The sequence below is a fragment of the Macrotis lagotis genome, chromosome 5 (genome assembly GCF_037893015.1).
Source record: "Macrotis lagotis isolate mMagLag1 chromosome 5, bilby.v1.9.chrom.fasta, whole genome shotgun sequence".
Taxonomy (NCBI): domain Eukaryota; kingdom Metazoa; phylum Chordata; class Mammalia; order Peramelemorphia; family Peramelidae; genus Macrotis; species Macrotis lagotis.
The window spans coordinates 21,226,983-21,247,811 of NC_133662.1; the positions used below are offsets into that span (position 1 = coordinate 21,226,983).

General features: G+C 46.8%; 3 protein-coding genes across 14 annotated transcripts in view; 2 read left to right on the top strand and 1 right to left on the bottom strand.

The window, feature by feature from the left end:
- The window catches only part of POLH (DNA polymerase eta), a 51,024-nt gene extending 38,698 nt beyond the window's left edge, over positions 1 to 12,326 (top strand). The window contains exons 12-14 of one of the 6 annotated variants that reach the window (XM_074237043.1): positions 112 to 279; positions 1,246 to 2,734; positions 12,280 to 12,326. The gene's annotated coding sequence lies outside the window, so the exon portion shown is untranslated. Of the gene's footprint in view, positions 1 to 111; positions 280 to 1,245; positions 7,935 to 12,279 lie in introns of those variants that run through there. The other 5 variants (XM_074237042.1, XM_074237041.1, XM_074237040.1 and 2 more) reach the window with 5 other exon arrangements.
- Positions 1 to 20,829, bottom strand: part of GTPBP2 (GTP binding protein 2) — a 59,237-nt gene that overhangs the window by 34,736 nt on the left and 3,672 nt on the right. For 2 of the 7 annotated variants that reach the window (XR_012478550.1, XR_012478549.1), the window contains exons 1-11: positions 9,896 to 10,502; positions 5,392 to 5,418; positions 4,934 to 5,118; positions 4,457 to 4,565; positions 4,059 to 4,256; positions 3,676 to 3,850; positions 2,923 to 3,142; positions 2,322 to 2,457; positions 2,112 to 2,170; positions 1,259 to 1,430; positions 86 to 250 (exon numbers count right to left, since the gene is read on the bottom strand). Coding sequence is in view for 5 of the 7 variants with exons in the window: in XM_074237046.1 (XP_074093147.1) it covers positions 86 to 250; positions 1,259 to 1,430; positions 2,112 to 2,170; positions 2,322 to 2,457; positions 2,923 to 3,142; positions 3,676 to 3,850; positions 4,059 to 4,256; positions 4,457 to 4,565; positions 4,934 to 5,118; positions 5,392 to 5,418; positions 9,896 to 10,318 (1,869 nt within the window). In the remaining 2 variants the exon portion in view is untranslated. Of the gene's footprint in view, positions 1 to 85; positions 251 to 1,258; positions 1,431 to 2,111; positions 2,171 to 2,321; positions 2,458 to 2,922; positions 3,143 to 3,675; positions 3,851 to 4,058; positions 4,257 to 4,456; positions 4,566 to 4,933; positions 5,119 to 5,391; positions 5,419 to 6,095; positions 7,946 to 8,182; positions 8,393 to 8,686; positions 9,308 to 9,895; positions 10,503 to 16,579; positions 16,634 to 20,829 lie in introns of those variants that run through there. The other 5 variants (XM_074237050.1, XM_074237046.1, XM_074237049.1 and 2 more) reach the window with 5 other exon arrangements.
- Positions 10,610 to 17,023, top strand: MAD2L1BP (MAD2L1 binding protein). Its single transcript, XM_074237052.1, has 3 exons — positions 10,610 to 10,820; positions 12,280 to 12,557; positions 14,300 to 17,023. The coding sequence occupies exons 1-3, from the start codon at positions 10,784 to 10,786 to the stop codon at positions 14,798 to 14,800; spliced, it is 816 nt and encodes a 271-aa protein (XP_074093153.1). The 5' UTR covers positions 10,610 to 10,783; the 3' UTR covers positions 14,801 to 17,023.

Genomic DNA, 20,829 nt, shown 5'->3' on the forward strand with positions numbered 1-20,829 from the left:
AAGCCTAGGGTCATATCCCCTTCCTTTCTTAAAGTAGAAATGAATCTTTCCCTAAAGAATTAGGGAATTATTGAGTGCCCCTCACCTTAGCATGGATCTTCTCCACTATAGCTGTCTGACGCACATTGCCCACATGCACGGTCACCTGGAAGCCACGCCGGAAGGTGGTGGCATGGAACAAGAGGACAATCTCTGCTTCAAACACCGAGCAGATAGTGGGGTTCATCTCGGGGCTCACCATCACCATGCCCTGTGGAAGCAGAGATCACCCATTCCCAGGTGTGAGAGACCCCAAATTATGCCCTCCCAACTTTACCACTAAAAACCCTTCCTTACCTATTTCCCTTTCTCTAAGGCTCGGAAGGTCTTAGAAGACCTTACTGCTTAAAACTCACCTGGTGTAGGAAGCCTTCCTACTTCCTCATCCTAAATATTTCTTTACTCTCGGCATTTTTAGGACAGTAATAAAGACACTTCAGTTTATACTATATTAATTCATACTTGTTGAGATCTCTTTCCCCTCCAATTCATCCTTCACATCAGAATAATCTCTTAGATTTGGTCATGTCCCTCCCTCTCCTTTGCTCACAAATCTTTAGTGGATCCTTATTGCTTTTTCCTGGAATTAAAAGTTCTCCAAAATTTTCCAGCTTTATTTCATATTACTTCTTTCCATGCATTCTGGAATCTAGATAACCTGGATTTCTTTCTGACCCCTTGAATGTCTCTTGCATGCTCCCATCTGTGCTTTTGCTCATCATATTCCCTATCCCAGGAGTGTTCTTTTTCCTTGTTTAAAGGTCAAGTCAAATGCTATTTCCTCCACAAAATCTTTCCTAATCTCTTGGTCAAAAAAAAAAAACCCTTAAGACCTTACACAGCACTTTGGTATTTCATTTATAATTTAATCTTTTATATCATACTCATCCATGTTTATGTCTTACTCCCTGCTGGCTATATAAGGGTCTGTAGGGGAGCATGTTTTACTTAATTTTGTTTGTTGGATATACATATTCCCGAGTCCTTTTCATTGGTGGAGGATTCCTGTCTATGAACTTCATTGTGAGAACCAGAAGGACAGGAACTCTTTCTTTTGTGACTCTGCAATAATGGATAAGAATAGGGCTCTGGGACATAGGCTATAAATGAACATCACTACCTCTGAAAGTATGCCTCAATAGTTCTGTTACTGTCTACTCATAAAGCTTATCTCTTTGTTCCCTTTCTATATTCTGTCTACCTTAGCACCCCAACTTACCTTTCGAAGAAGAGCACGATCAAAGTCACCAAGGGCCAGTGTGGCTGCCTGGCCAGCTCGAAGTACTCGGCAGGCTGAACGGTTGCGTTGGATGCTGCACACTTTCAGCTCCAGGAAGCGACCATCATCTGTGGGACCTACCACCAGCTGGTCCCCCTCACGGCAGATCCCGCTGTAGTCCAGAGCCGGAATTGTACAGGGTCAGCCCGGGTCCTTTTGCCCATTTCCCACCAAGGTATTGGGCAGCCCCCCTCCCCACCTAAACTCCTTTTCTAGCAGCTTCTTTTTTTTGGGGGGGGGAAAGGACTGAGATTAATTAGGAAAGAGCTCTTGATTCAAAGTTGGGGAGCTGCCCTCTCTTAGCTCAGACCTCAAATTTTGAAGGGAAGAATCTTTCCCAAAGCTTAGAGAATACCACACTGATGTAGTATTATTATCTCATGATCTAGAGTTTGCTGAAACACTAATGGTGTGGACCCTGCAAGGTCCAACATTCACTAGACTTGTGACCCTTGAATCAAAGATCAATCCCAGAAAGAACTATCTTCCTTTTTTTTTTTTAAAGTTAAGACCAGTTAGGTGGAACTTTGATATTTTCCCAGGGCCCAAGCACCCACACCTCACCCCAATGGTCCAGGAGAACAATTATTCTAGGGTGTGATTCCCAGCAGATAGGAATGCTGTTCCTTCCCACACATAGCATCAGGTTGATTGTCTCCAGTGCTTCTGACAATGAAGGCATGGGGTTCTGCTCAGTTTCAGAGTAGGGAGGTGGGGATTTACCTCCTTTGAACCTTGATGCCATCATGTGGAGGGAACCCTCTAACAAAATCTCCCCCAACAAGGGAGTCACCTGGAAAGTGTCCCTCCAACAACAGTCCCCACCTCTGGCACCGTGTAGATTTCATCCACCTGAGACCAAAGAGGACACCATCAGTGGGTGGCCAAGGAGGCCCAGGAGGTTCCTAGGCCTCTGGGTAGAACTTGAGGGGTCAAGCTTCAAGGTAAGTGGCTCAAACCAAACTTATCCCAGCTCCCTGCCCTGCCCCAGCCCATCTCCTACCTGGAACTCAGTCAGTTGCTGCATGAGTTCTTCTTGTTCTTTGCTGTTGGTAAGTGGTGGCAAGATGTTGAGAAAGACTTTGAGCAGGTCCAGGCTTTCCCCAGATACACTAGACAATGTGAAGATGGGGGTGACACTGTAGGGAAAGATATGAATGGTCAGGCAAAGAAGGTTCCTAGGGTAGAGGGAACCTGTGAGATTTCATAGGCTGGCCTCAGAATTCTACTAATAAAGAAGCTAAGCTTTGAGGATTTTTCCCTATCATCATCCTAGCTCCATCTTTAAGGAGAGTTCCTTTGAAGATCAGGCATGAAGATCAAGAAGCAGAGCACCTAAAGCCTATCCTGGAATAGAAATCATGGAAAGTATTGTCTAATACAGACATCATTTCATCCACTATGGTCTTGGACCAGGTCAGTATATCTTGGGGGTACTGGTATATTAGAATGGGGATGACTTGTGGTAATACATCAAACTGAAGAACTCAGATTGAATCAGAATGGTCTCTCCTCTGGCATGGAATTAGGGATGAGAAAATAGAAGGAAGGAGAAAGCTGATGTTTCTGGTTATCTTCTGTTCTGATATGGTGGGTGGACATACTTGGGTGACTGGGCAAACTGTTGGGCAGCAGTAACAGCATCATCATCAGAAGTGACCAACAAGGGGAGTTTGTGGCAGCCAGGCTGCTTAAGGACTCTTTCCAGCTGGCGTACTGTCCTTTCCACTGTGGCCTTTGAGCACAGGTCCACCTTGCTGACAACAATGAAGAAGGGCACTTTCAGGGCTAGGGCCAGCCCTAGATGTTCCCGAGTGGTACCCGCTGTAACAGAGAAGTAAGGTGTAGGAAGAATTAGAAAAATGAGAAAGGGAAATGAGAGAATCAGAGGGGAAGGGAAGGGAATAAGCCTTTATTCTAGCACCTCATGCATTCTACTAAGTGCTCTACAAATATGATCTGGTCCAATCCTCACAACTCCTCTGAAATAGATACTGTTATGATCCCCATTTTACAACAAAGGAAACTGAGTGAAAGGATCAAGTGACTTGCCCAGATTCATAGCTAGAAACTATTGAAGACCAACTTCGAACTTGGCTCTTCCTGACTTTTAGGGATAAGAGCTGGAAGAGACCCTAGAGGTTCTTGAATACGATACCCTCATTTTACACATGAAGGAACTAAGGCACAGAGAAATTGCCTAAAGTTATATAACTACTGTGTCAGAGGCTGGACCTGAACTTATGTCTTCCTGATTCCACCCCTCTGTTACCTACCTGCCTTCAGCTGAATCTAGCCTTTGAAGAGGCCCAGGGCACAGGTAAGTTTGCAGGCATGTTGCCCCTGAAAGTACTCACCAATGCCAGTATTTGCACTGACTAGCAGCAGGGCACAGTCAGGACAGTAGGAGGTCAGGCCAAAGATTGTAGTACGTAGGTACTTGTGGTGTCCTGCCAGGTCGATGAAGGTGATCATCTTGGAGCTGCTCTCACAGATCTGCTCTGCTGTCCTGGAGTCGCTGTAGTTCACCACCTGGACCAGCCTTCTGATTAGCACCTGCTGCTAGATTACCTGACCCTGCCTCCTACTTAGAACTGAGCTGTTTGGACCTGACCCTAACACCACTTAGTTTGAAAGAGCATCTCTTCCTCACCACCTTAAAGGTTGTCAAATTTCTTCTACTGCCTCCCAGTCCTTCCCCAGAGTCTGGTCCCATCATGGTTCCTCTCTTTCTGCATACCTCTCCCCTGCTGTTAAAGCCAAGGATCTCAAAGCTGATGCTGGAAGTACGACCAGATTGGATCTCATGCAGGTGACGGAAGAGATTGAGCCGGGCCCTGCCCCGCCCATTGTCCAGCTCTCCCTGGGTCAGCACCCCAAGGAGAGTTGACTTCCCAGAGTCCACATTGCCTAGGACAGCCACACGAAGGTCCAAGAACTGTGAAGAAATCAACTCAAGGTCAGGGTCCTTCTCTCCTGTCTTCATTTTGGGGATACTAAATAAAGCATCCTGGAGAAACAAGGAAAAAGTGAGCCACCCCAAGAAGGGCCAGGGGAGATGACCCCAGGAGAGGGGTGGGACACATAGGCTTATGTATATCTGTGGCAGGAAGGTGTATTCTATGGGACAGGCTTTACCTGCTGGTTGTCAGGGACCTTGCGCACCAACACCTCGGTGATCTTTCGAGGAACATCGCTATCGTAATCCACTTCTCGCTCCCGGAGAACTGTGATGTCCGCCCCAACCCTGTGCACAGCAAGGTCAGTCCCAGGCTCCCAGACCAAGGCACAGTTCCCACCCCAGCATCATTTAGTGCCCCCTGCCTTCCCTTGATTTTATAGCCTGGATCAACCAGGTGCTCAAGTCTTTAACTCTCTTCCTCTTCTCATTTCCTATCCATAACCTTCAAAGGCTCAAAACTGAGGACACAAATCTGGTCCCCGAAAGCAGGCTCCAGAACCTCAATTCCTCCCCACCTCTGGCACTAAACCTTAGCCAAAAGTCAGAAGCAGGGAAGCCCAACCATAATCCCCTGGGGAAAGGACAAGACAGGGAAGTCTTTCCCTATCAGACAAAAGAGGGGAAGGAGAAGGACAATAGGGAAGGGGACATACTTCTCAGCCATCCGGTGAAGGGTCTTGAGGGATGCCCGCATCTCCTCATCAGCCAGCCCCACTAATAGCCCATTGTCCTCCACCCCAATCTGATAGACAGCCTCGCCCCGGCCTTCCTGGAGCCGCCATTTCATCTGTGTCACCAGGTGCTCAAATCGGTATTGGGATGGGTTTACCAGCTTCAACTGAGAAAGAGAGGTACAAAGATGAAGTCAACACATGGACTCATATTTGCCTTCAGGACGACCAGGGTCATCAATTTCCCTTCAGATTCTTGAGAGTAATTTAATCTTCTACCATCTGGCCCTCCTGCCACCCTGGGAATGAATCCAGTCCCTCTAAAAACCACCTCTTCTAGTTCCCTAAAAGAGCTCTAAGGGATTCGGGAGAACCTTGAGAGACTGAAACCCACAGACATCAGGGGCCGCACCGATTCCCTTACTCACCCCAAGACTCACCTTGTATTCAATGTTTCCATCCTCAGCCTGCAAAGAAACAGAAGACGAGGCAGTCACTGAACACTGCCCTGACCCCTCCTCCTTTTCTCCTGGACTCCAGCCTAGTCTCCAATTTATTCTCTTCAAACAGCAGGAGGCCCAGAATGTAACATCTTGCCAAGGCAGGAGGCATCTGAGGGACCAGGGTAACTCCTTCATTCAACCCCAACTTGTGTCTCTAGTAGGAAAAACTGCCTAAACCCAGGGGAGTAATCCAGTGAGCCAGAGACACAGCACAAGGATTCCTCCTCCCTCCTGGAAAAGGTGTTAAGCTGATGTCCCCAGAGGTCAGAGCCTCTGCTACCCTTAGACTGATCTAACCATCTCGAAGCTTGTCAGCACTTCCTGCTCCACCCTCTTGACTGATGTCATGAGGAGTAAGAGGCTGTAAGAGCTATGTCAGGGCCAGAAGGTGAGCTCTCAGCACTGTTCACTTGGAACATAAGTCTATACTAAAGAGGGTCAGGTGAGAAGAGGTCTAACGAATTAAGGCTGAAAGGGATAAAAGTATACTGAAAATCTAGAGGCCTAGAGCAGTGTTGGTACCAAATTAGCTTAGGTCCTAAAAAAACCTTAATGCTATTCAAAGATCTGTTCTCCTCCTTTATGGAAATTCCTTTCTCTAGGATCTTCCCACCTATCCTAGGATGAAACTTTGCACTCACTTCATCTTCACCCTTCAGGCTTAGAGTCCCTTCTTTATCAGTGCTGCATGTGGCTAGCCACTCTTCTTCAAGCTGGTCCAGGAGTTCAGGGGTCTGGTCCCCCTCATTAATCATTAACCTTTATTTCCCAGATTTCTAGCGCTTCTATCCCAATAATCTGTCCTTATTTCCCAATGAGTGTTCCTTTTATAACAAGCAGCTCTCACAACAAGTAATACTAACATATATTGAGACAAAGCTGGAAGGGGTCTAAGTTGCAACAAAAAGGCACATAAAGGTTTGATGGCAGGAAGTTTTTTTTTTTTTTTTTTTTTTAAATAGAACTGGAACTGAAAGTGGAATGGACTGCCTCAAGAGGTGATGGGTTCCTTTTCCTTGAAAGTCTTCTAGGGGGCAGCTAGGTAGCACAGTGGATAAGAGCACTGGCCCTGAGTTCAAATCCACCCTAAATTGTGTGACTTTGGGCAAGTCACTTAATCCCATTGCCTTAAAAGTCTTCTAGTGAAGGTTGATTTACTCTTGGATTTCTTTAAGGTGTGGTGTTAACTCTCAAATGCTGTGATTCCAGAAATGACCTTTCCCCTTTCTGACTTCACCTAGCATTTTGATTTACATCTCTTTAATTTTTTATCTTGGCTTATTGAGTACTGGTAATCTACGCTTATGTCATATCTTCTGAATGGACGCTGTAAACTCTAGGTTCAAATCCCATCTCTGACATTAGCTATGTGACATAAGCAAACAACCTCTCAGTCTCTTCATCTGTAGAGGGAATTCTGGTAACTCGACAAAGCTGAGGTTAAAATGAGAATGTCCATATAAGTTTCTTGAAAACTTTCAAGTGCTCTGTAATCTCCCCCAGGACCTAGCACATAATAAGGACATAATGTTTACTGAATTGAATTTAAACCTTTCCTCCATTTGAAGTCAGGGTCTTTACCTCAAATTATCCCCCCCAAGAGGGCCAACTTAAGCAGAGGACTGTCAACAGTCACCCTCCTCTCCTTGATATCAAGAGGAACTGGAGAAAGTCAGGGCATACACATGCTTCTTAAGAGTTCCCTTTCTGGGGCAGCTAGGTGGTGTAGTGGATAAAGCACCGGCCCTGGAGTCAGGAGTACCTGAGTTCAAATCTGACCTCAGACACTTAATAACTGCCTAGCTGTGTGGGCTTGGGCAAGCCACTTAACCCCATTGCCTTGCAAAAACAAAACAAAACAAAAAAAAGAGTTCCCTTTCCCATAAGGATGAGAGGTGTTTTTTTGTGCCCCTCTCCCCAGGATTACTTAACTTACTTTAGGGCAATAGGTATTTGCTAGGATAGGAAAGAGTACTTCTCTGATACTCCTATATAGACCTCTTCCCCAAAAGGTAGATATGACACTTTCTAGGTATTTATTCTCTTAGTCTCTCCCTAATCCCTCCAACAGGCAGATCTATACTGAATAGGTTTCCTTTCTTTTTGGGTTTGAGGTGGGTATAGGATTTGGGGAAATATTCTTTGTCTTTTCCAGCCCTTGCCCATGGGACAAGTTCAGGATTTGGACAGAGGGTTCTTTGACAAAAGTCCCAAAGTCCGGGTAAAGGAATTTTTTTCCCCCAAAAGTTCCCTTTAAAGTGAAACACTGTCCTCTCCACATAGCATAGATAGAGGCTGGAAGGGGGAAAGTGTTTTCTCTTTCTCAACCATCCTTCGTGGGACAGGAAACGGACAGATGGAGTGAAGAGGAGAGGCCCTTTCTGTCAATCCTCCCCCTGCCCCAGGTACCAAGAGGGTGGGGGGCAGCGGGGGTGTACTCCTAGGACCAGGCAGGATCCGGTTTGAGAGGACTGCCCAAGTCTGCTGGCGGCTCCGCACCCCCCCCCCCGCGTGCCCTCTCCTCTCCCCACAGGACGCGGCGCCCCTCCTGGAGCTGCGCTCTCTGCCCCTTGGGCAGTGCCCCGTGGGGCAGGTGCACGAGGTGGGCTCCGGCCCCCGGGCCCCCCCGGGCAGACGCGGGCGGTGGGGCCGGTGCCCGGGACAAGCCGCGCTCCCCGCGTCCTCCGGGGCGGCACCCCCTCTCCCACGGCCCCGGGCCCCCGCTCACCTCGGGGGGCAGGTACGGGGGGTTGTTTGCTTTGCCCCCGCGGTTCCTTCCGCTCTTCTTCTTCCCCTTCGGGGCGCCCCCGCCGCCGTTGCCGCCTCTCGCCTTGAGGCCCCCGCCGCCGCCGCCGCCGCCCGCGCCCCCGCCGCCCCCCGCGGGCGCCCCGGCGGGCCGGCAGCAGCCGCCGAACAGTTCGGACACCCGCGAGTCCATCCGCCGCGCCCCCGCCCCCGCCCCTCCCCCCGCCGCCGCGGCCGCCGCTCTGAGGCCCCGCCGCCGCCGCCGCGTAGGGCCGAGCCTGAGGGGAGCGGGGCGGGGCCCCGCGGAGGCCCCGCCCCCGGGCCCTGTGCCCCCGGCGCGTCAGAAACCGGCCGCGGAGCACCACGGGATGCCGAGTCCCGGGCCGCCGCGGGCCGCCGCGAGGGGCGCGCCGCCGGGCTACAAGTCCCGGGGGCGGGGCGGCGCGGCCGCGAGGGGCACAAGGCTCCGGGGGAATTGTAGTCTCACCTCGGCTGCTCCCGGGCTCCCGCGGACTTCTTCCCTTAGTCTTCCAAAGGGAGGGCGCCCCCAGGAAGTTATCAGGCTCGCTCTGCCCATGTCACACACACACACACACACACACACACACACACACACACACACACACACACACTTTTCTGAGCGAGCCGGTGCGGGGTTCAGCTATCCGGGTTCCGCTTTAAGCGAGGGAGGAAGGGGAGCAGATACACAAAAACGAAGAGCGGCGGTGCAGGCTTCCGTCAGGGCTAGCTGCAATCCCGAGACCCGGGGTCCTGGGGCCAGCCTGGACCCGGTGGTTTGAGGGTCTCTAATCCTGTCCGCTCCTCCGCAGCCCTAGCCTTCCTCAGTTTCTCCTTGGTGCCACTCATGCTATTGGGCTGAGTCAGGGAGCCCGGGGCTCGTGGGCGTGTGGGTGAACGTGGTTAGGTTAATTATGACTGTTATTGTTGTGATGACTTTGCTGTCTTCCCCAGTAGCCACTCAGCCTCCAGCCCTCCTTCAGCTTGTTTCCAGCAGCCCGAGGCACCTTCACACGTCCCGCACGGGGCACGAAGGTCTATAAACCTACGGGGTCCACCCCAAGGCTAAACACACCTCCTAACCTGCCCCGCCCCCCGCCCCCCTCCCCTTTGTTTTGAAGCCGAACCAATCCGGGAGGATGCTAACCCAGGTTGGTTTCCAAACACCCAGTTCGGGGAGGGTCTAGGTGCCTCCGAAGGGAGGAGCCGAGGCCCCAGTTGCATCAGATGCAGGAAGGCGAGGGGGAGGGGCGAGCGAGGGTGGGGCAGGGGAGTTGACACTAAGAACCCGGAGGATTGTGAATTTTGACTGAATAGCCCGGGTCCGCACTTAGCACCATCCCCAGGCTCCGGGCCCCGAGCCACCAACTAACCAGTGCACAAACACCCAGTTCGGGGACAAAGAAGAGTGTTGCCAGGAGGGCAGGGTGACCGAGTGGCTAGTCCAAGGGGCAGCGTGAGCCAGGACGCGGGGCTTCTATTCCCGGACTGCCCGGCCGACGCACCCCGCCGCTGCCCACTTCCCCCTGGCACAGACACGGTGCACAATCCACAGTCCTGGCCAGGGGACACGTCTCAAGTTTCCTCCTCTTCAAATGTCAAATTCCGGTTCTAAAATTGCAGGAACCTCCTCTCCTCCAGGCCCGTTTCTCCACCAGCCAGAGACGTGGGAACTTACCTCTGGTGCCGCTCTCTGGGGCTCTGAGGGGGAGCCGGAGGCTCCCCCAGTAGAAAGCAAACAATGCGGTGGGCTGGGGGTCATCGTTCCCTTCTCCTCCCCTCCCCCCGAGTCTCCTTGGACTAGCGAGGCGCAGGAGCGAACTCTAAAGCACAACGAGCCACCCCATGCCAGCTGACTTGAACCCTTCGGTCGTAGTTGTTCAGGAACCCCACTAGGGAATCGTTCCCTCCTTTTGCTGCGTGGGTGCAGAGGGGTTAGGAGTAGCCAAGGACCCTTTCGAATGGGATTCTTGCGGGGACTGAGCCCGGCAAGCTTGTTGGCCAACAGCAAGGTGAAGGCTTTGGGGGAGAGGGAGGTTCCTTCGTCCCTCTGGGGCCCCCAGTCCAGCACCTGGACAAGCCGACAGCCTCCCTGCTGCATCGGTCTGATAAAGGCCCCATGCACTCTGCCCTCTCCCTCCCCTCATCCTTTTGCCCTTCTCAACGAGGCGCTCCTAGCGGGAGGACCGGCGCGGGCGGCCCATGCCGCCGCCTCCTCGCCACTGGCCCCGGCAGGGACCAGGCGGCACGAGGGGGTGCCCCCCGGGGAGCAGAGGAGGGTCCCGGGCCGGGTGTCTGTGAGGTGGCAGACTGAGGGGCACGTGGGCAGAGCGCGGGGGCGCAGCCCGGGCGCGCGGGGCGGCGGGCGCCTCCCCCTCCCGGCAGGCCGCGTCACGCCCCCTGGCGCTCGGGGCCGGGGCCGCCGGGGCGAGAAGGCGGAGCCCCGCCCCCCCCGCCGGGATGCCCCCCGCCCCCTCGCCGCGCCGGAAGTGCAAGGAGTAGCTTCCCATGGTGCCCCGCGAGGAGGGATTCATTCAAACCGGGCGGCGCGGGGCAGGCGGCCGCGATGGCGCAGTCGGGGCCGGAAGTGGCGGCGGCCGATGGTAAGCGCGGGGCTCGGGGCGGGGGGGCATTCCGGTCGCGGCCCTCCCCGCGCCCCGCTCGGCCCCCTTGGGTCTTTGGGACCAGCCCCCGCCCGGGGAGCTCAATCCTGCCGCTGCCCCCTTTCCCCGTCCTCAGCCCGCGAGCCGGCCGGCCAGCCACGCAGGCAGAGTGATTGCGCTGCCACGGGGTGCCAGGCTCGGGACCCCCGAGCCCACCTGCCCTCTCCCAGCCCCCCCCACCCGTCGTGGGCTCCCCGGGATGTAAAGTCAAAACCAAACTGAATTGTAATTTCTCCTGGCTGACTCTGGCTTCGGCCCGAGCCATAGGCAAAGGCCAGCGTCCCGCTATATACCCAATACACTCTTTCCCCCACCTCTTTTGTAACCTTAAGCCCCTATTTTTTTTTGCAAGGTGCTGGGATTAAGTGACTTGCCCAAGGTCACACATTCAAGTATAAAGTGCCCGAGGTTGGGTTTGTTCTCTAGGGCTGGCACTCCATTCACTGCACCACCCAGCTGCTCCTCAAGTCCTTTTTTCTTCTCTATTTTTCTGTTCTCACCCCACCTCCCCTCTATTCCACTTTAATTTCTTTGAGACCTAGCTGGTCTTGTAGCAAGGTTTCCCCACCTTTCCTCACTATCATCATCATCATACTAATAATAATAGTTGGCTATATATATGTACTTATCTCCATAATATATCTATCCACTAACCATATATATGTGTGTACATATACACCCATATAGGTCTGCTTTGTTTAGTGGTTTTTAGTCACTTCCACTCAACTCTTTGTGAAAATCCCTTTGGTGATTTTCTGGGCAAAGATATTGGAGTGGTTTGCTCAATTCCTTCTCCTGCTCACTTTACTGAATGAGGCAAACGGAGTTAAGTGACTTGCCCGGGGTTACATTGCTATTAGGTATCTGAGGTCAGATTTGAACTCTCCTCTTTTTGACTCTAGACTCAGAACTCTATCCATGACACTTAACTGTCCCTATATATCTCTGTTCATATATATATAGATAGACATATAGATATACATATATATATATATATATATATATATATATATAGATGTCTAGGCCTACAAATGTGTATCATTTATATATATATGTATATACACATGCATATATTTATAGTGTATTTGTATAATAAATGACATTTTAAAGTTGTAAAGTTCTTAGCATAAATGATCTCATTTGAGTGTTACTTCTCCCATCACCTACATATTATATTCTTAGGTCAGATAGATTAGGAGTTTTATTCTTTTCACAGGGTGGGGAAAGATTTCCTCAGGGTGTAAATTGGTAGATTAGAATCTACAGATTCTCCATTACAAGAACTGAGTTATTAGTTGGGTCATTCATGAGATGGGTACAGGGAAATTTCAGTTAATGATAACAAGAATAAACATGGCTATTACATTTGATATTTTTTCTTTAACATCCTGTTATTTAGCCCAACTTTCAGAGTTAGGAAGGATTGAAGATTCAGAAGAGTCCTGTGCCTCCCAGACAGAACTACTTCAGTCTTCCTCTACTCATGGCCCTTCTAGCAACCCAGAACCTCTCTGTCCCGGAGACTCCCTGATCCCTGTGGTGTTTCCAGGACCTGTGAGCTCTGAAGGCTGTTGCCGATTTGCCTGTGAACTCCTAAAGCACATCATGTACCAGAGGCAGCAGCTACCACTTCCCTATGACCAACTCACAGTCTTCTATTCTAAGCCTTCTCCCCAGGTGAGTATGGGCTTTGTTCTGGAGTAAGGTAGGGGGGAAAAAAGGGAATTATGCAGAAAAAAGGGCTTAAATAGCTTAGCTATCTCCTGTTTCAGTCTCAGCATTAGTCATGTCCTTCCTTTCCATCCTTGACTTGGCCTTCAAGCCAAGGCTAAATCACCATTTGTCAGGGGTATTCCAATGATTGTTCCCTTCGGGGATGTGATTGTCCATCTAGGTGGCTGTTCAGGCTTTCACCTCCTCCAGGCTTGCTGGAGACTTCCATTTTTTGATTCATAGCAAATTACAATCAGACTTCTGATCCTATGAATGTACTTAAACAGCCCCTGATGAGGTTATCATCTCCTGTTAAATTCAGCTTCTGGGGAAGCAACCTCTTCTCAAACTACAGTGCTTTAAAAGTATAAATAAGAAAGGTGGTAGTGTGGTGATTGACTAGAGAGCTGAATGTGATGTCCAGCAGATCTGGTTTCAAATTCTACCTCTGACATGTGTATTCACAGATCACATTACATATATGTAGCTCTTTACAGGTTGAGAAGTGCTTCCAAAGACATCACCTTCATTTTCCATAATGACCCCATGAAATAAGAGCAGGATAGTTTTTAAATAGGCCTGTGATTTCATTAATCATGAGTGGTATTTGCTTATGAGAAAATAAACTCACTTGAATGGTTTGTCAGTCATCAGTTAGTCAAAAGGAGATGCTAGGGGTGGCTAAGTGGCGTAGTGGATAAAGCCACCGGCCTTGGAGTCAGGGGTACCTGGGTTCAAATCCAGTCTCAGACACTTAATAATTACCTAGCTGTGTGGCCTTGGGCAAGCCACTTAATCCCATTTGCCTTGCAAAAACCTTTAAAAAAAAAAGGAGATGCTAGAAAAAGCACTGGAGAAGTTATGACTGATTCCAATGACTTGACTTGTGACTTAACCACTTTGTCTCAGATCTCTTCTCTTATTTAAGTCCTCGGTTGGAAAGCAACCACCCTGATTTGCTGATTGGAGCTTATGGAAGCAATGGCTTATGTATAGAGTCTCCACATGCTATGAGGTGTTTTGTGTTTCCTGATGATAATTTGATGGTGCTTTGCATCTTGTGGATGATGGCTGTGGGCAAAGTTTGGATGTAGTCCAGTGCTAGATACTGCCTTAGCAAATATCAAGAATTGGGATCACTGTAGCCATGTGCTACATAATTAAGTTTCCACAACAATTGAAAAATAGCAGAAATAATCCAAATTGAGATTATCAGTTATTCAAATTGGTGGGCTTTCAGGCACTGGTAAACACGATTCTGATACCATCTTCACTGTATAGAGATGAGAGTGAAGATAAAATTGGGTCAGCCCTCTGATCCATTCAACTGTTAAAGACAATTCACATATTAGAGAGATTTGAGACCTGTCTATTGTCCCTTAATAAGGAAAAGTAGGTTACAGAATGTTTGATTTCAAGTAAGATCATATGGGTTCAAATTCTGGTTCTGTATATTTAGTAATTATGACACCTTGGGCCCCTCATTTAACACTTTGGCTTTCAGCTAACTTCAATGGGCACTGAGAAGTTTGGACTAGGTAGCCCTTGAAGGTAGTCTTTTACTGCTCAAAAGTCCATGGTATTGGGGAAACTTAGCAGATTTGGAGTAGGTGATATTTGGTTACAGGGAAAGGAGATGAGGGATAGATTGGAGAAGTCAGGCATGAGCCATTAATGTTCATTCCCTTTCCTTCACCACCCCACAGGCAGAGGACGTGGTGAGAAAGAAAGCTGAGAGAAGCTACAAGAAATTCCAGCAGGCCTTGGTAGAACTGGAAGGCATCCTGAGCCATCTTGAGAGCCTCTTTGCCAGGACGTTGGTCCCACGTGTGCTGATCCTTCTTGGGGGCAGTGCTTTGTGCCCCAAGGAGTTCTATGAGCTAGACCTAGCTCGGTTGACCCTCGGCAGAATGGGGCAAAGCCTCAGTACTTCTGCTTGTCTGCGTCGTCTCTTCCGTGCCCTCTTCATGGCTGATGCCTTCAGTGAACTGAAGGCTGCCCCAGCCATGGGCACCATCGTCATGGCCCAAGGACATCGTGAATGTGGTGAGGACTGGTTCCGCCCTAAACTCAATTATCAGGTTCCCAAACGAGGCCACAAGTTGACTGTGACCTTGTCTTGTGGGGGTCCCCCCATCCCAGAGTCTACCTGGGATGATTATATCTGGTTCCAGGCACCAGTGACACTCAAAGGTTTCCGGGAATGAAGAGGCCTTTTACTTCCATGGATAGCACAGCTGGTTCATCTTTTTCACTGCAGGCCAAAGTACTTTGCTTGCTTGACAGCTGAACTGTTAAAGAAAGGATTTGAGGATTTGGTGTGTTTTCCCAACTGGGTTTCTAAGGGTTATATTGTGGAAATTCATTGTGATAACTGAACAGCCAAGTCTCCCTGCTAATCCCAAGGCTGGGTCAGTCAGTCTGTTTTGGGACTGGGAAGGTTTGAGATGGGCTTGTGGCTGTTTTTGCAGAGATTCCTCCTAATTGTGCTCAGTCATGTGGATAGACCTGAGCTATATGGTTGCTTTCCAGTGAAATGATGTGGGTGTAACTGAACAAACTTGTATTTAAAAATGAATTTATTCATATTAAAATTTCCTGGATATTCATTGACTTAAAGGGACTTTCCAGATTTGAGACCTTAGCGTCTTGTTTTCTTTTGCCTTCTCTGTCCCAGGAGCTCCCAAACCACTCAACTGAGGCTCTTCTCTTTGGTCAAGTTGAGACAGATACTGGACCTCAGCAAGCACACCAAATTCAGGGAGTGTCAATTATAATTGGGTGCTAGGGGCCGGCTAGGTGGCGTAGTGGATAAAGCACCGGCCTTGGAGTCAGGAGTACCTGGGTTCAAATCCGGTCTCAGACACTTAATAATTACCTAGCTGTGTGGCCTTGGGCAAGCCACTTAACCCCATTTCCTTGCAAAAACCTAAAAAAAAAAAAATTGGGTGCTAGGCCCAATTAATATAGATTTAAGACTTTTCTTTGTCCTACCTCAGGAGTAGACTTCAGATTCTAGGATTCATTAGTTTTGGATTATTGTGCCATATATTCAAATCAGGAGATAAGTGCAAAAAAGTGATTTCTTTTTATGGAAGAGAAAGCTGACCACCACCCCTGAGAATCAGTGGAAGGAACCTTGCTTTGGCAATCACGAAGGGTTTGAGTTATAACTCCAATCCCATTAGCTTTGGGATCCCAGTTTAGTCATTTCATGTCTATAGTTTTGTTATCTAAAACAGGAATAATGCTTGTGATTGGTGTGGGAAACTTGCTTTCTGAACCTCAAATAGAACTTTAAGGTTGCTGTTGCCATTATAATATTATAATACCAAGATGAATTCTATTAAAGTCCTCTGGTATAGGAAATTGACTGGGATACAGTAGGATAAGCATTGACTTGAGTCAGAGGATCTGGTCTCAAATTCTGCTTCTGATGCTAAATGCTTGTGTGACTTTAGGCAAGTCACTTAATCTCCCTAGGCCTCAGTTTCCACCTCATTCCTTTTGTAGTCCTTTTATTTTTATGCTTTTAAAAGCACTGTCCCAGGAGTCCTTAAGCTTCACTGGACCATGACAGTAAAAAGTTTAGCTGCTAGTCTAAATGCTTTCTGAGATTTTTTTTCAGCTCTAGATCTATGACCCTACAGTCTTATGATCCTTGGTTCATACCCTGCTGGAAGGGCATATGGGTCAACAGTGAACTATATAGGAGTCATTCAAGATCAGCATACTGGCAAAGGTCCATCTCCCGACTCACTACAGAGCATTCACTATTAAGTTGTAGTGGGTTTGAAGTATGTGATGGCAAGAGAAAATGCCCACATCCATGAAACCAGGGATTCTTCATGATGAAGAAGTATATCAGTGGTATAATAGCAGAAGTATATTTGATTGACCTGAACTTACCCCCCTTTCCTTTAGTACTTTTCACTTTCAGAATTGCAGAATGTTATCTTTAGATTGAAGTAATCAGTAAAACTTACCTATACTCCTGTGACTAGTTTCTTGACCAGAAAGGAGGAGAATTAAGCAGAACCCTAGAGCACAGAAACAAGGAAATCTTTTCAATATTTCTGTAAATACTTGTTTTGTATTTTTTTTAATGTCAGAAAGTTCAGGGCACAGCTCTTTATTTTTCTCTGTCAAAGTATGTGTGTGTGTGTGTGTGTGTGTGTGTGTGTGTGTGTATTATGTAAAGTGAAATGTTAAAGCTACTGGTGAACCTTAAATAACTGGTACAATTTCCAAACACAGGAGAATTGTAATTTTAAGTCTTTGCCTAAGATAAAGGCATAACTTGTTTAGCCCAGCTCATTTCTTGATTCCCCCATTGTAGCTGCCGCTTGTTATCTTAGTTATACAATATCATTTTTTAAAAGTGTATGTTAAAGCTTGCTTCTTTTTCTCCCTTGGTTCTTCTATTTGGGCCATTTAGAAATAACTTAATTTCCAACTCTGAGGAAACCAACATCTAATATTAGTTCTGAGGATGGCCTCTGAAGGAGCTGCTGTAGCCTAAGACACTGGGCCAGGAAGAGTCTGGGCATCTAATCTCTTGCATAAATCTGCTGAAAAAGGAAAGTAATATTCCACTTCTTACTGGTTGTGTTCATTTTTGGAAACTCATGAAAATAGAGAAGGTGAGTGTAGCATAATGGCTATAGAGCTGCCTCCCTCATGAAGACAGAATTCTGCTGACATACACTGGCTCTAGTCCATGTTAGTAGCCCCAGGCAATCAGTTGTAGAAGGGGTACCAATTAACATTGTAAGAGAACATTCCTCAATGGAATTCCCAGTACTGATGAAATCAAAGGTCAAGTTTAAAAAAAAAGCTGATGTGATGTATTATTGGATTTTTGTGTTCTTCTGTCTCTTTAAAACTTAAAACTAGCTAGCTGTGGGGCTGATTGTATACAAGCTACTTCTTTAGTCTTTTTGGCCTCATTTTTCTCATATATAAAATGAAAGGGAGTACCAGACAATCTCTGTAGTTCCTTTCAATCCTTACATTCTGGGATTTTTGCTAGTACCCTCAGCCTGCTTTCATAGGTGTAAAATAAGCTGGCATTTGTTGTGATCCTTTGACATTCAGTTTGAGGTTTTTTTTTTCTGACAGTGACTTCCTTGATTCATTCAGATCTATATTTGCATTCTTTATTTCAGGTTCTCTCTTCTAGCTTCACTTTCCTAAGTCTCAGACTCTTATTTATCTTTTCTTCTTCTCTAGGGTGTTCTATATAACCAACACAACTAAAGTCAAAAGAACTGGGTTTGGATCCTAGGTTGGCCACTTTTAGTAGTTGTATGACCTTGGGCAAACTTGCCTAAGCTCTTGGGACCTCTTTTTTTAGTTGTGAGAAAGATGGGGTGGACTAAATCAGTGGTATTAACTAAATGTGGTCTAGTGTCCCTGAGACCACACTCTCAGGGGCTCTACAAAGTCAAAATTCTTTACATACTAATACTAAAGTGTTCTAAATTCTAACATAGCTAATATTTTTTTTTAGGTTTTTGCTAGGCAAATAGGGTTAAATGGCTTGCCCAAGGCCACACAGCTAGGTAATTATTGTGTCAGATTTGAACTCAGGTCCTCCTGATTCCAGGGCCGGTGCTCTATCCACTGTGCCACCTAACATAGCTAATATTGATAGAACACTTGTAAACAAATGCTCTTTGGGGTTTCCAATAAATTTTCATGCATAGGGATCCTGAGACCAAAAGGTTTGATACCCACCATCTTTCCACTTCTGACATTCTGTACTTTGCAATTCTGTGATTTGGGGATTCGTCCCCATGTCTTTTCTGATAAATACTGGGAAGGACCGAGGAATGAGGAGAGATTCAGTCCTTCAGTTAATATCTTTAAAGTTAAGCAAACATTTGTGAAGCATCTTACTATGTGCACCAACTATGCTGGTTGCGATGGAAGATTAAAAATAACCCAAAAGATAATACATCCCTTGCCCTCAAGTAATTTACAGTCTAATACCTATTATTTTTACTGATCAAATGAGATAATATTTGTAAAGTGCTTGGCGTAATGCCTGGCACACACAGTAGACATTATATAAATGCTAGCTATTATCATTATTAACTAATGTTTTGAAAAGCGCATGTGTTCATGATGACTGTGTAGTTGTGGCTGCTTAACTAACACAAGACTACATGTCCTACTGCCATTAAAATTATAAGTTGTAGTTACATACTCTCAGGTATCTGGGTGGCACAGGGGATAGAGTTCAGTTCTGGAGTCAAGAAGATTCAAATTCCTGATTTCAGATCTGGTCTCGGACACCTACTAGCTGTGTGATCCCGGGCAAGTCACTTAATTCTGCCTGCCTTACTTTTCTCATCTGTAAAATGAGCAGGAGAAGAAAATGGCAAACCACTCCAGTATCTTTGCCAGGAACATCCCAAAGGGAGTCCTGAAGAGTTGGACATGACTAACAAAATTTCCATAGTCATGGGACCACTCATTGATTGTACCAATTTTTTGCTAAGGGTACTACCATCCTTCCTGGTCACTTTGTGAATTCTTCACACCTTTTTACCTCTTAAATTCTGTCAATTCTACTTCTGTAGTATCTTCAATTCAGAATAACCCACAGAGGTACCACATTACTTCCAATTTTAGATGATTTCAGTGGTCTTCTATTTCACTTTGCCTCGGGCTCTCTCCAATCCATCCTCCAGATTGCTTCTATTTTTTTCAAGGCATTTGGAGTTAAATGACTTGCCCAAGGTCACACAGCTAGTAACTGTCAAGAGTCTGAGGTTGGATTTGAATTCAGGTACTCCTGCCACCAGGTATTCTGTCCACTGAACTACCTAGCTGCCCCTCAATATAATCTTAAAGCCCAGGTTTGACTATGTCATTCGCCTGCTTAAGAATCTGGAGTGACTTTTTATCACCTGTACTAAAAAATACAAACTCTTCAGCCTGGCATTTCAAGCCCTTCAAAGTCTGGCTTCAGCCACCTTTTGGGGCTTATTGCCTTACCCACTTTAAATAACAGCTATTCCCTAACTTAGCATTGCCTTCTTTTCTTTTGCATAGGCTGTCCTTAACATCTGAAATGCCCTTTCTTCATATTTGCCCTTTAGAACATTTGGCTTCCATTGCTTTGCTAAGTTTCGCTCCCAGTCCAAAGCTATCCCTAATCTTTCTCAGTACACTCCTCAAATTATTTTGTATGGTTTTTTTCTGTTTACTTATAGGATTCTCCAGTAGAATGTAAGTTCGTTGTCATCCACCTAATTCACTTAACTTTTCTTTGCTTGAATTTTGGCACTTTCTAAAAATTGAACCAATCTTTGAAGAAGGAAGACTTGCAACCAGTTAGGAGGTTCAGAAAGATGCCCATATACAGAATTAATGGCAATTGCAGCAATTTGAATGAGAATTGCTTCATTGAAATTGGTCTATGATGGGATATTGGGAAGGAAACGATTGATTTGAATGAATAAGTTCTGGTTTTCTTCCATAGCCCTGTGCCACACTTCAGTGCACCATAAGCTAAAAACTACTATAAATGTAAGCTGCAGTTAGTAATAATATTAATATAGAATTCCTACCCTCATAAAAATTTGGGGCATGTTTTTGAAGGAGGGTCTTGCAGGTAATAGCCATCATTTTAATTTGGCCTAAATGTTTTTATTTTTTTCTCTTGTCATCTATGGTGAGTCACAAGGACTGACTGGTTCCTTAGGTATTTCTTGACTAATAAATTGGTTGGCCATGGTCCAGATCTGAGTTGTTTTGCTTAATTCTGTTCCCTGGGAGTATTTTTAAACATAAAGACTCATGACACGTTAAAGTTTTGTATTTAATTAGCATCTTGAGAAATTCAACCCACCATATAATTAATTCAGATGTATTGATATGGTAGATTAATAATTTAATAATCAACATATACAGTGCTTTAAGGTTTCCAGAGTGCTTACAAAAACAAGATTCCCAAAGTTCTCAAGTGACCTGAGCCCCTCTCATATGTCAGCACCCTAAAAGTGACCCTCAAGGCAAGCTTAGGTTTCCATATATTCAAAGTGACTGTTCACAGACCTCAAGCAATATTTCTCTTTTACCAGACCAGCATGGAATGTAGTTCAAAACAAAAAATTAAACAGCTTAACAAGATAAATAAGAAGGAAAATGCCCCTTTGCACATAGGGGCATACTCTCCAAAATTATTACATGCTGTTACGCAGAGAGGGGACATATAAAAGAAATG